At 46.3% G+C, this 12265-nt stretch overlaps 1 protein-coding gene across 3 annotated transcripts; it reads left to right on the plus strand.

Annotated features, from left to right (window-relative positions):
- The first annotated feature begins 3750 nt into the window (after positions 1-3750).
- Positions 3751-12024, plus strand: POLR3H (RNA polymerase III subunit H). Of its 3 annotated transcripts, none has more exons than XM_030450158.1 (7): positions 3751-3822; positions 4272-4397; positions 5507-5603; positions 8609-8695; positions 9698-9761; positions 10388-10595; positions 11154-12024. In XM_030450158.1, the coding sequence occupies exons 2-7, from the start codon at positions 4287-4289 to the stop codon at positions 11205-11207; spliced, it is 621 nt and encodes a 206-aa protein (XP_030306018.1). In that variant the 5' UTR covers positions 3751-3822; positions 4272-4286; the 3' UTR covers positions 11208-12024. The 3 variants fall into 3 exon arrangements, with proteins under 3 accessions (XP_030306018.1, XP_030306032.1, XP_030306026.1); XM_030450172.1 differs by lacking the exon at positions 3751-3822 and adding an exon at positions 3855-3960; XM_030450166.1 differs by lacking the exon at positions 3751-3822 and adding an exon at positions 3977-4108.
- The last annotated feature ends 241 nt before the right edge of the window (positions 12025-12265 follow it).

The raw sequence follows: 12265 nt of genomic DNA on the forward strand, positions 1-12265 counted from the left end.
CTTTTCAAGGAGTTTTCCACAACAAATCAGGAGCCCATTCACTCCCTATGGACACCACAATGCTTATGTCCCTACTCTACCCTTCGAAACCTTACAAAAGAAGGGGAGGAGATACCCAGCCAGTTCTCAGTCTGCACTCTCAGTTTCTCCTGAGATGGCCCATCTTCCCCTGGAGGACAGCCCTACACATCTAGACCAGGAGGGTCCTGAGCTGGAAACAGCTGGAGGCCAGAACAGTTTTGGTGCCATGTGGTACGGGCACACCCTCTTTTTCCTCCAGTGGTCATGCAACAACTGTACACTGAATATCATAACCACCTGCTTTACCCTGCCTGACTTGTGGTGCACAAGGGTTAGCCATGTGCCCAGCTCCATGTGTTAAACAAAGTAACCTGAAGAGAGGAGATGAGCCTCAGAACCTGACTTCCCCATGAAGTCACTGAAGGCTCTTGATGGAAAAGGCACTGAGAACCTGAAGTGCACTTGAAGGCAGCTTTGGGCATGCGCTGCAGCAGCGAAGGCAGGGAGTCTAAAGCATGGAAAATGATAAAAGGAGAAGAGGAGAAGCTTTGATCCCAGAGTAGGAGTGGGAGTGCCAGAGATGCCTGCTGAGACAGAAGCAAAGGCAGGAGAGTGGAGGACTTTGTACGTGAGATGATATATAATTCCTTTGGAGTCAATCAAAAGAGGGCCAAAGCAGTCTAGATGCAAATTATCACTCACCTCCTCCCAACATCCCTGTGCCAGTTTTCCCCAACAGCCATGGGGATGTGGGGGCAGAGGAGATTTTAAACAAAATCATATGGGTGTTCTCTTTCCTCCCAGTTTCTGAGCTTTCAGGTAACTTCAGATAGTGTTTTCCAATGATCCTGTGCAATTGTGAGAATGAGAAATATCTGAGATTTTCTCTGAGTGACAGAAAGACCCTCCTTGTGCAGTCCCTGGATTCCAGCAACTGAAGCTTAAAAAAAAAACCAACAAATAAAAAAACAAACAAAAACTCAAACCAAACCAAACAAACAAACAAAAAACTAAAAAACCCAGCAACAAGAACCATGCTTGCAAATATCAGGAAAGCTCCAATATTGCTGAGAAAGACCCCAGAGACTTCATGATTATGTGTGAAAAGGTGGGTACATTCACTGCAGATTTGTGGATATTTGTGGTAGCAGTACTACAAGGACAAAAGGAGAGCCCTCAGTAAAATGAAGCTTTTCACATTATATTAATGCTGCAGCTTAGGTAACTCTGAGCATTATCAATAGCTGAGTTAAGACAAGAAGGCAAAGTTTGGCTTTGGTTCATATTTTTACATTGGAGATGGTATTTATGAAATATGGAATTCTTCCATGGAGAAAACCTAGGTAGTAACAGAGCAGCACCCATGGTGTACATAAAAGGCCCAGGCATACATTAGGTTGGGACTGGGGGAGTTACCTGCAGAGGGAGAGACTGGACATCATTCACCACAGCCAGTGATGTTACTGGTGGAGGCTGAGAAAGAGCCAGACTCAGCTCTGGTCGTGTTTGTAGCCTGGTACCTTAAGGAAATGAAGTTCATTGACTGCATGATCACCATTGCTTTCTCTCCACACCTCAATTCAGTTTCCCCAAAGTAGTATCACAGTACCTGCAAGTTTCACCAAAATATGTAGCTGCATAGAGAGATCCAGTCACCTTTATTGAGGAACAGCCTGCAGTGTTCAGCCCTTGTTAGCGGTCATAGTGCTGGTAAAAGAGTGATTCTGCATGTCCCCATCCTAGAGGAGCTTTCTTGGTGCCTACACTTGACCAGACATGGAAGATCCAAACATTAAAACCCACACCAGTACAAAGCAGGGCCTGGCAGACCAGCTTCTCACACAGTTGTTTTTGGGGAACTGTGCGTCAGGCTGAAGGGAGATTCATCTTCTTCTTATAAGGCACCCAAGAGCCCACAATGGTGCACAGCTACTGGAAGCGTGAAAAATGTTAGCTCAAGGACAGGCTAAAAATAGAAGTGTGATATGACTCTGTCCATATCCACTTCTCTTCATATCCCATGTTCTCCCAGGAATTCAGTTTACTATTCCCCTGAAACTCTGCCCCTATTTAACCTCGCAGTTTTCATATAGAAAAAGCCTTCAGAGCGATCACCTTGGCAGTACCAATAACATCCAACTTCTCCCTCTTCACATCATACCAAGGCTATTTCTTCCTCTGGCATCAGGAGGAGGACAGGGTCAGAAAGTATTCCCTCTTCTAAAAAAGTAGCTACAGATATCTGCAAAAACCTGGACTCCAGCTAAAGGTCACCCTTGCACTGCCAGACTGGTATGAGGCCAGGACAGAACAGCAAGGGATGTGGCACGTGTGCCAGCAAAACTGTGCCGTGCTGAGATTAGCACAGGAGAAAGGAGCCTTTGTAAGCAGTCCCTGAAGTAGGACAAGAAGAGCAAGAAACTCTGGGGATTTGGGTTGAGGTGTTCAGATAAAGCAGTATCTGCTGCACTGGCAACGGAGCTCCTTGCTGAGAAGGTTGATGCTGTTCCAAAAAAAATTACGCTCGTCCCAGGCGATGGGAAAACTTCTTCCTGGGCCCCCCATTTAACCATTTAATACAAACAAGCCAAACCTGTACAGACCACCCATATTTATAAAAAAGAAAAGAGAAAACCCAAACACAACACAAACAAAAAAAGCCATCCCCAAAAAACCCCATCAAAAAACAAAACAAAAAACAATCCCAACCCCAACAGATCCTGGTGAAACAGGACTAATTGCAAAGATCAGAAACTCCTTGGCCAGGATAGCTATCTTGCTAACAGGACCTAGGCAGGGTATTTGCAACCTCATTTTTCCCTTCCCGCTTCAAGACACCTCAACATTTAATGATTTCTTATCTAAAACATTCATTACTGTCTCGCTACACACTGCTGGAGGATGTGGGGGATGACATACTTAGCATTTGCATCAAAGCTGTTATGCTGACAGTGCAGTTTTTACTGTCAGCCAGAGATGTTTGGTTTTCCTGGCGAATCTTTTTTTAAACACACTTCAAACAAACCTCCTTTGACTTTCACCAACAAATTCCTGACATTAGCACACCTCCCTGCTTCCCAATGTCCCTCATGCTGCTCACCCTGCTGCAGAATGCACCAAGGTCTGCAAAACCATACAGTGGGAATTTTTAAACTTTTTGTAATTAACACTCAGAATGAATTATTCTAGCCAACTTGTACCTGGTAATAACCCAGAGGCACCTAAGTGCTGGGCAGTCACTGCTGTGAAGATTATTTTCCAGGTGTGAGGGGGCTATAAACCCACCTGGCTTTGCTTTATATGTAAACAGCTTAAGTTATTGGCTATCAGAGAGGTGTAAACTCTGATTCATCTGTAACCTTTGGTGTAAACTTTGTCCTGTTGGGACCGAAGCTTACAGAAACGACAAACGAAACGGCACTGACTGCCATGATGGGTTCCTGCAGGTGACAGGGGAACACACCTGACAGGGAAAGAGCGGCAGGGGCACAGGTATTCACAGCTCAGCCCTTTACAGGGTACACGGTTGCTGAGAGTCTTTCCGCTTTTATATTGAAGGAAAGTTTGCCCCCAGCCCCCTCTCAAGGAGCCCCTCCAAAGCCCCTCAGCCCCGCACCCCTCCCAGCGGGCACCACCACCCCTCCTCAGAGGGGACAAAATGGCGGCGGTAGGGTGGGGCGAGCCGAGGCTCCTCCCCGCGTCTCTCAGGGTCTCTCGGCCCCGCCCCCCGAAGGTGATTGGCTGAGCCGCCGGAAGTGCCGGGTGGCCGCTGAGCGCGCCGTGGGGCTCCGCGTGCGGCAGGTGGGTGAAGGGGCGGCTGCAGCTGCGGCCCCGCCGGACCGGACCGGACCGGACCGGACCGGGTTTCCCCGCTCCCAGTCTGCCCGCAGCTCTCCTCAGAGCTTCCCTGAGCTGCCGGGCGGCGCGGCGCGGCCCTGGGTGTGCTGCTCTCCCTGCTTGGCCGCCCATCCCCGACAGCGGTGTTGTGGCCGCCTTCTCCTCCCGTCGCCTCCCCCTGGCTGTTGCGCGGCCTCCTTTGCCACCCCCCCGAACCCCCTATGCACAGACGCGCCCTTGTCCTTATGGGGTAGCCGGAGTGCTAAGCTTTGTGCTGTCTCCACTGAGCTCCGTGCCAGGCGTTTGAGTGGCTTAGTGGCTTCCCTATCAGTTGTTGGGGGGTTGGTGTCTGAGTTGGTTCCGCAGTGCTCCAGTTCCTGAGGCTGTGGTGTGTTCTGTCTCTCTCCCCAAAGGTGCCTTCTGCCACCATGTTTGTCCTGGTAGAGATGACTGACACAGTAAGAATTCCTCCCTGGCAGTTTGAAAGGAAACTCAATGAATCCATTGCTGAAGAGCTGAACAAGAAATTGGCCAATAAGGTAAAGCATGGGTCATGTGTAGGTTGGTGCAGACATCATAGCATCCTGAAGCATTTCTTCCTTTCATTTGTTCCCAACGAGGTGTGTGGGTGAAGGCCACCAGAGACTGTAAACAAAGAGACAGCCATGGAAGAAAATTGAGTGGAGCTGCTGATTTGTGTAGAGAGAGGCAATCCAAAACACGGCCAGAAAAATGTGCTAACTAATCCATCCAGTGGGGGAGTTTTAAAAACGACTATGTAAACAAATGCATAAGAGTAATAGTGGGAGAAAAATAAAGGTGTAACTGATATCTCTGTGCTTAGCACTTGAAATACAATGTGAAAGTAAGAAGTTGGTCTTTGCTGCAAGATATAAAAAAAAAGTTATGTCGTTGTCCAGGAGGTCACATTTTCCTTGTGCAGTCCCTGGGACTGTGATTAGCATATGGCTTTCAGCCTGAGGCAGGTGCAAATCTCAATATGCAACTTGGTAACCAAGCTCAAAAGAGGAGCTTAAAAGAGCAGCCTGAAGTGATCAAGGACTGTGAACAGCAGATTATGCAGACAGGTTATGAAAAGCAAAACTCTTTCCTCATATACTGATGACTAGCAGCTGCCTCAGATTGTGTAGGCTGTGAGGCCATTACAGAAGCAGCAGAGAGAGACCTGTTCTCATCTCTCCCCAGAGCAAGTATAATTTAAGACAAAGGCAAGCCTAAAGGCTTCTGAAAGTGTAACTCTAGTGAAAAGCACATTTAGCCTTTGGACAGGTTGTGGGGCTGATGAATGATACCTGTGGGCAACTGCTTAGTACCTTGACAGCTCAGGTTCTCCCACTGCTGACAGTTACCCCAAGGGTTTCTGTTTGCAGCAGTGCTCTTTGCAGTGCCAATGAAAGCACATCCTCCCATAACACTTGGCTAAGTTTGGGATTCCCCTGCAAAGCAGTGTGGTTAGGGTTGGGGGTGCTGAAGGAGTGCACCAAAACAGCCTCCCTTCCATCTTGCCACCCTTTCTGTTGCCTTCTTTTGGAAGGGTGTGCACTGTGTATGAATTTGATGGCTTGCTTGATTTAACCTGGCGGGTTGCTTGATTTATTACTTTTTATTTATATTTTATTTTGATCAGGTTGTGTACAATGTTGGCCTCTGCATCTGCCTGTATGATATAACAAAGCTGGAAGACTCATACATATTCCCTGGAGATGGTGCGTCGCACACCAAAGGTATATTCTTGTCCTCTGTTACGTAGCTTGCAAAAGGTCAGTGATCTGGAAATGTAAAATGAGTTCAGTTCTTAGGGAAAGTAAGTTTAGAGGAACTTCCTGACGTTCATAGCCTTAACTTTGTTTCTGGTTGGAAGGCAAGAGGGATGTGGTGCATTTTTTGAGTACAAATACAGTTTGAAATAGCCAGTCCTGTTTGCCTTCTCCAGTAGTCCATCTCTGTTCTACAATTAGAGCCATGAGAGTGAGATAAGGAAGGGGTTAATTTAATTTAATATTGTTGGAAATACACACATTAAAGTAAGTTTTATTAGTTGTTCTGCATATGACTTTTTTTTTTCTTTTTGAAGCTTATTTTCCTTAGCTAGAGTGTTGAAACATGTTTCTGAATATAACATTTGCATGGTGTTTGATGCTGTTTTCTAGCTGGAAGTTTTGGTACATTTTTGTTTGAGACTTAGAAATGTATTCTGAACCAGATCTGTCTAGGCACTTTTTTTTTTTTTTTTTAGTAAGAAATGACTACTTTTCTTTGACTTTGGTCAAATCTGTCTGAGTGAAAACTGGAAGTAAATGCGTAAAAGCAAACATCATACTTTTTTAAGCTGTAAAGAGATGCCTTTTTCTAGCATCAGTTTTCAGTGTGGAAGCAAAGCTCGAGCATGTGGAACATTTCTTGTTAGAAGGCAACTGGACTGACTGCGTGTGTCTCCCTTTCTCTAAATTTTAACCCCAGCAGAACTTGCTCCCTGCAAATAAAAGCTCCATAACCATTTCCTCATGGATTACATAGGGCCTAATCTGTTTCCCATCTCTGCCTTCTATTTTAAGGGGCTGTGTGCCCAGGAAACAACTAGTCCTGCTGTTAAAGGCTGATGCAAAGAAAGTACTGAGTACCTCAGCCTTTTCTTGATCCTTGGTCACTGTGTTTCCCTCTGTATCTAATTAAGGATGGAGATTCTCCTTTCCTCCTCTCCACTGGTGATATATTTGTAGAAACATTGTTATTTTTCAGCACAGTGGCCAAGTTTAGTTCCAGCTGGGCCTTGGCCCTTCTAATTTTCTCTCTACACATCTTCACTGTATCTTTGTAATCCTCATAAATTGCCTATTTTGTCCTCCAAAAACCATAAACTTTATTTCTGTTTCTGATTTCCAGCCAAAGATCTCTGTCCAGCCAGTCTGGTCTCCTTCCTTGTTGGTTCATCTTTTGTGGCTTGGGGATGGTCTGCTCCTAAACTTCTCAAATTAGCTCCTCAAAGTATTCCCAGCCTTCCTGGGCTGCTGTGTGCTCCAGAACTGCATCCCAAGGGACTCTCTTGACCATGGTCTGGAAGAGATCAGAGTCTGCTCTCTTGAAGCCCAAGGTGGCAGTTCTGGAGACTCCCCTCCCTGCTTCACTGAAAATAAAAAACTTTATAATTTCATGGTCACTTTGCCCAAGATGGCCTCCAGCCTTTACATCCCCTGCAAGACCTTCTCTATTAATAAACAGCAGGTCCAGGAGTGTGCTTCCCCTTGTAGGCTCCCTCACCACCTGTGAGAAGCAGTTATCTCCTACAATTCTAGGAACCTTTGGGACTGTTCCCCCTCTGCTGTATTGTATTTCCAGCAGATATCTGGGAAGTTGAAGTCCCCCATGAGAACAAGAGGTAGAGACTGTGAGACCTCACCCAAGTGTCTATAAAGTACCTTCTCCACCCCTTCATCCTGGTTGGGTGCTCTGTGGCATACTTCCACAATGGTGTCCATCTTACTGACATTTCCCTTGATTCTGTCTAACCCATAAGTTCTCAACCGTGCCATCACCATCATTCATTTCTGGACAATCACATCTCTCCCTAACATAGAGGGCAACACCATTGCCTCTCCTTCCTTTCCTTTCCTTTCCTTTCCTTTCCTTTCCTTTCCTTTCCTTTCCTTTCCTTTCCTTTCCTTTCCTTTCCTTTCCTTTCCTTTCCTTTCCTTTCCTTTCCTTTCCTTTCCTTTCCTTTCCTTTCCTTTCCTTTCCTTTCCTTTCCTTTCCTTTCCTTTCCTTTCCTTTCCTTTCCTTTCCTTTCCTTTCCTTTCCTTTCCTTTCCTTTCCTTTCCTTTCCTTTCCTTTCCTTTCCTTTCCTTTCCTTTCCTTTCCTTTCCTTTCCTTTCCTTTCCTTTCCTTTCCTTTCCAAAAGTTGGTAGCCATCAATCACGGTATTCCAGTCTGTGTGAGTTATCCCACCACGTTTCTGTGATGGCAACTATAGTATAGCTTTGCATCTGCACAGTGGCCTCCAGCTCCTCCTGCTGTTACCCATCATGAGTGTACCCATCATGAAGTGGCACTTCAGCTGGGCCAGTTTTAGAGAAGCCCTAATACCCTCTAGACCATACTCAGATGTTTCCAAAGTAACCAACCTCTCACCAAACCTTTTGTTCCTCCTGCCACAAGGAATATCCTCCTCCTTCACAAAGAACCAGGACTGTAAGACTTTACTACTGCCCTCTGCTTTCCCAAGCACTGGCATGGTACATCCAGGCTCCTCTCTAACGGCCCCAGTTTCACCCGTGACACCCTTCATACCTAGTTGAAAACCTTGTCCATGAACCCTGCCAACTCCTGTCCTAGGACTCTTTTCCCCTTGCAGGATAAGCTATACCCATCACTAGTCAGCAGGCCTGGTCTCCTGTAAGTTGAGCCATGGTCAATAAAGCCAAGCCCCTGCCAGCAGCATCAGGCTTGGAACCATGTATTAATCTCTTGGCTCATCCTGACTAGTCCCTTATCATTTCCCACAACTGGAGGGATAAAGGAGAACACTGCTTGTGCTCCTGATCCCTTAGCCAGCCAACCCAGGGCCCTGAAATCTGTCTTTATTGCCCCTAGACTTCTGGTGGTTACCTCATCACTGCCTACTTGAAAGATGAGTAAACCTGTGGGTTTAACTAGGGTGGAGATGGCTGCCACCCTGTGGAAGGAGTATAATTCACCAACACAGATGTAACATTATTGATCTGTTTTCCTTCAGTGCATTTCCGCTACGTGGTCTTCCATCCCTTCCTGGATGAGATTCTGATCGGACAGATTAAAAGCTGCAGTCAGGATGGCGTTCATGGTAAGCCACAGCCTCTAACATTAGGGATGCATGAGCTGCAGAGCTCTTGGGACTGTTGAGATCCTGTGGTTTCAGGTTGTAGGGTGCTGCCTGTAGGCTGGTTAGAGACTGTTACTGGCCTCTAGCGCTGCTCTGACCCGAGGGTGGGTGGTAGTTCCAGGTTGGCAGCTTCCCCTGTCCTTGGTGGTTTTGTCTGCACTCCCCTTTCTTTTTGTCAATCATGTGCATGCCCAGGAAGAACAGGCAGAGCATATCTGGAGCAGAGACTGGGTTTATTTTTTTGATTCAGTTAACAGAACTTGTTGGTTTAATTTTTTCAAGTGGTAGCATCAGCTTGTGTTGGTCCAGTGTATCTTCCTGTACTTCTGTGCAAATTCATGATATTTTCTGTAGCTGAAAACAAGGCAGGGATGTGTCTTTGTGAGCACAAAATGCTTTCAGATTCATGGCATACATAATTGATGAGTTGCTTGCTTTTCTTGTGAGAGTCTTTCATGCAAGCAAGCTCCTCAGTTGTTAAGTTGGGACAATGAGATTATCTTGGCTGCATTTGTTGCTGCATTTGGTCACCTCCACTCTCTGATAAAATTAAGCGTCACAGAATCTCAAGGGGGAGGTGGGGATTGTTCTAACTTTATACTGATCTTTATTTAACGTGTTACATCTGTGATTTCTAAGCTCTTTTGAGGCACAGACCTCTATGGCATCATCTGACTCATTTCTTGGAACACTGACATTTCCAACCCTGCTCCAAACTGCCTTGTCCTTTCCCAGCAGGCAGGAAGACTGTGCCCTCTGTTGCTCTATGTACTTTCAGCTGGGTGGTTCCTTTGCTGCCAAGTAAAAGTGAACATTGTGGCTCAAAGAATAATTCCTGCGTGATCTCAGATGTCCTTCCTGAATGAGGAAGGAGAATGAGTCTAGAAATGCATTTTAGGAATCACCGTGCTATGTCATTTGTGAAGAAGTGTTTAATTCTTAATCAGATAATTTTCTCCCCAGTTTCTATTGGATTCTTTGATGATATTGTCATCCCACCAGAATCCCTGCAGCAGCCAGCTAAGTTGTATCCTTTGATCACCTGTGATAACTTTACTGCTTCATTTCAAAAGATTGTGCAGTGTTGGCCCAACAGGCATTCCTGGCCGCCACAGCGAAGGTGCTCGGTGGCAGAAGCTAAGCCCTTGTGTCAGGCGAGTCCTGCAGACTGTTATCACAGCCAGACAGGCCTCATGCTTATTAGGTTTTGCAGGATCATTGTGCCCAGTGATTAATATGGTTGGCAGTGTCCCCCACACTACCACAATGTAATCCCTGCCTCTGGTCTTGGTGGCTGCTTTTGCCAGTTTTACTACATCATGTAACGTCTAGATACACGGGGTGTCTAATACACTTACTTAGAGTAGGTGAGGTCTTGGGTTTGAGGGGTTTTGTTTGGTTCAGGGTTTTTGGTGGGTTGTTTTTGGAGGCAGCGGTAACCTGAACTGCCCAGCAACGTACACCGTGAAGCAGGAAAATCAGAAACAAGGTGTTGGGATCTGGGCTGTGCAGATGGTGACCTAGGACGGTGCATTGGGGTCTGAGAAATAATTGTGAAAAGGCTTTAAATTGAGTCTGTTCCCAGAACTGTCAGGATGTGGCCTGTTGGGAAGATTATTGATTGTTTCCATCCTTGACCCTTGGTGTGGCCAGCGATGAAGCAGAGCAGGTGTGGGTGTGGGAATATGAGACAGAAGAAGGGGCCCATGACCTTTACATGGACATTGGAGAGGAGATCCGGTTCCGAGTTGTGGATGAAACATTTGTGGATACATCACCCACAGGTCCCAGCTCTGCAGAGGCTTCCACTTCCAATGCCACAGAAGAAGTCCAGAAGAAAGAAGCACCCTACACTCTTGTGGTAGGTAACTACACGCAGAATTCATAGAGCCTTGTGGATATGATGGTTTATTCTATGTCTAAAGTAGAATCCCTTTCTCAAGGAACTGATTGCTTTAAGCTGACTGTGAAAGCAAAGCTAGTCACAAAATTAAAGGTGTGGAAAAGGGGAGAAAGGAGATTGTTCTTGAGGTCACCTTGTTTGCCAAGTGTTCTCGGTTGAACACTTTGTGGTGGTTGGTGGAGTTGCCCTGGGGGCTGATTTAAAGCAGATTGTGGATGCAGCATCTGCAGGTAGGGAGTGAGACTACAATTACATAGTGGAGAGGACCAGTGTTTTTCTTGAAGTGTTTGGACGTAAGGCCGACCTGAGTGCAGCACAAGACAGATGGATCTAAAGAAGTGTAAGCTGTGTCTTCTAGAGAAGGAGTTTGGGCAAATGCTGGGCAAGCTCTGCTACAAAAAGGTGTTAATATCTCATCTATAACTTGTGGGGAGAAATGCTGTATTTTTATGCATTTACTCCTGTGCTCTCAATACAGTTTGTAATTGCACACCCTTTTCTTCTCTCTGTGCACAGGGATCAATCAGTGAGCCAGGCCTGGGCCTCCTGTCATGGTGGACAAACAGTTAGCTGCCATTAGAGCCTGCTCTGCAGAAAGTCTTTCTCGTGGATGTTTGGGGGATTTTGGCATCCTGCTGGTGCTCATTGCTCCTCTGAAGCTGAATGAGAAATTAGACCTGCCATTCTCTGTTTCCCCTTCAGCTTCCAACCTGCCAGATCAAGACAGTCGCTTTCAAGGAATGCCTTTGCTGATCTGTAGAAGTGAATTTACAGGCACAAAAAGCCTTGAGCACAGCAGCAACAAACTCAGCTGGAGCTTTGGTCTCCTGCCCTGGAGGGAAAACTGGGGAGGTCTTTACTTGCCTGAATTAAGAAGGGAGTTGACTTCAATGCATGAAGGCAGGAAAGAATGCCTGTCAAGATGGATCACTCCCCTGGGCCGAGCGCTTAATCTCAGAGGGGTGAAACCTGCCATTCTTTTGATAGGGAATGGAGAAGAAGCAAAAGACTCAGGCTAGTGGAGGTGTGGTCCTCTGGAGACCTGTAAAATGCTGCTGCTGGGAGGGCAGGGGAGGTGGTGGTTATGTCTGCAAAGAATGGGAAAGTAACCCATGGGTGAAGCCAGCCAAAGAGAACTGGCATGACAGTGGTGTACTGAAAAGCCAGTTAGGTTCAGTGAAGATGACCTCTGTGGAAGGCTACAGGCTGCTTACTGTGGAATGGAAGTACTTCACCAGGTAGGCTGGTTTTATGTGGAACTAGCTAAACTTTAAAGGCGTTTGACAATTCATAATTATGAACTGAATTGTACCAAGGCTGCTTTGAGCAAGTGAAATACTTGTTTGTGGGGGGTGTGTTAGCAGCAGAAATGGAATAAACAGTAAAAAAACACAGCCTGCCTTCCTGCACAGTTTGTGGGGAAAATATTAGCTTCCTGCCTAGCAGGAAGAAAAAACTGCCTCCTGCAGTTTAGCTACTTGGATTTCAAGGCAGACAGTGTTGAGACCAACACTTTGCTCTGCTCCAACAGCCAATAACAAATAATTGCCATCACCCTCCCTGACAGCAGTGAAAGGAAAGAGGGGAACAAAACACAGAGTAAAATCTATGCAGGGCCTATTGCCAAG

The sequence above is a fragment of the Calypte anna genome, chromosome 1 (assembly GCF_003957555.1).
Source record: "Calypte anna isolate BGI_N300 chromosome 1, bCalAnn1_v1.p, whole genome shotgun sequence".
Classification (NCBI taxonomy): Eukaryota; Metazoa; Chordata; class Aves; order Apodiformes; family Trochilidae; genus Calypte; species Calypte anna.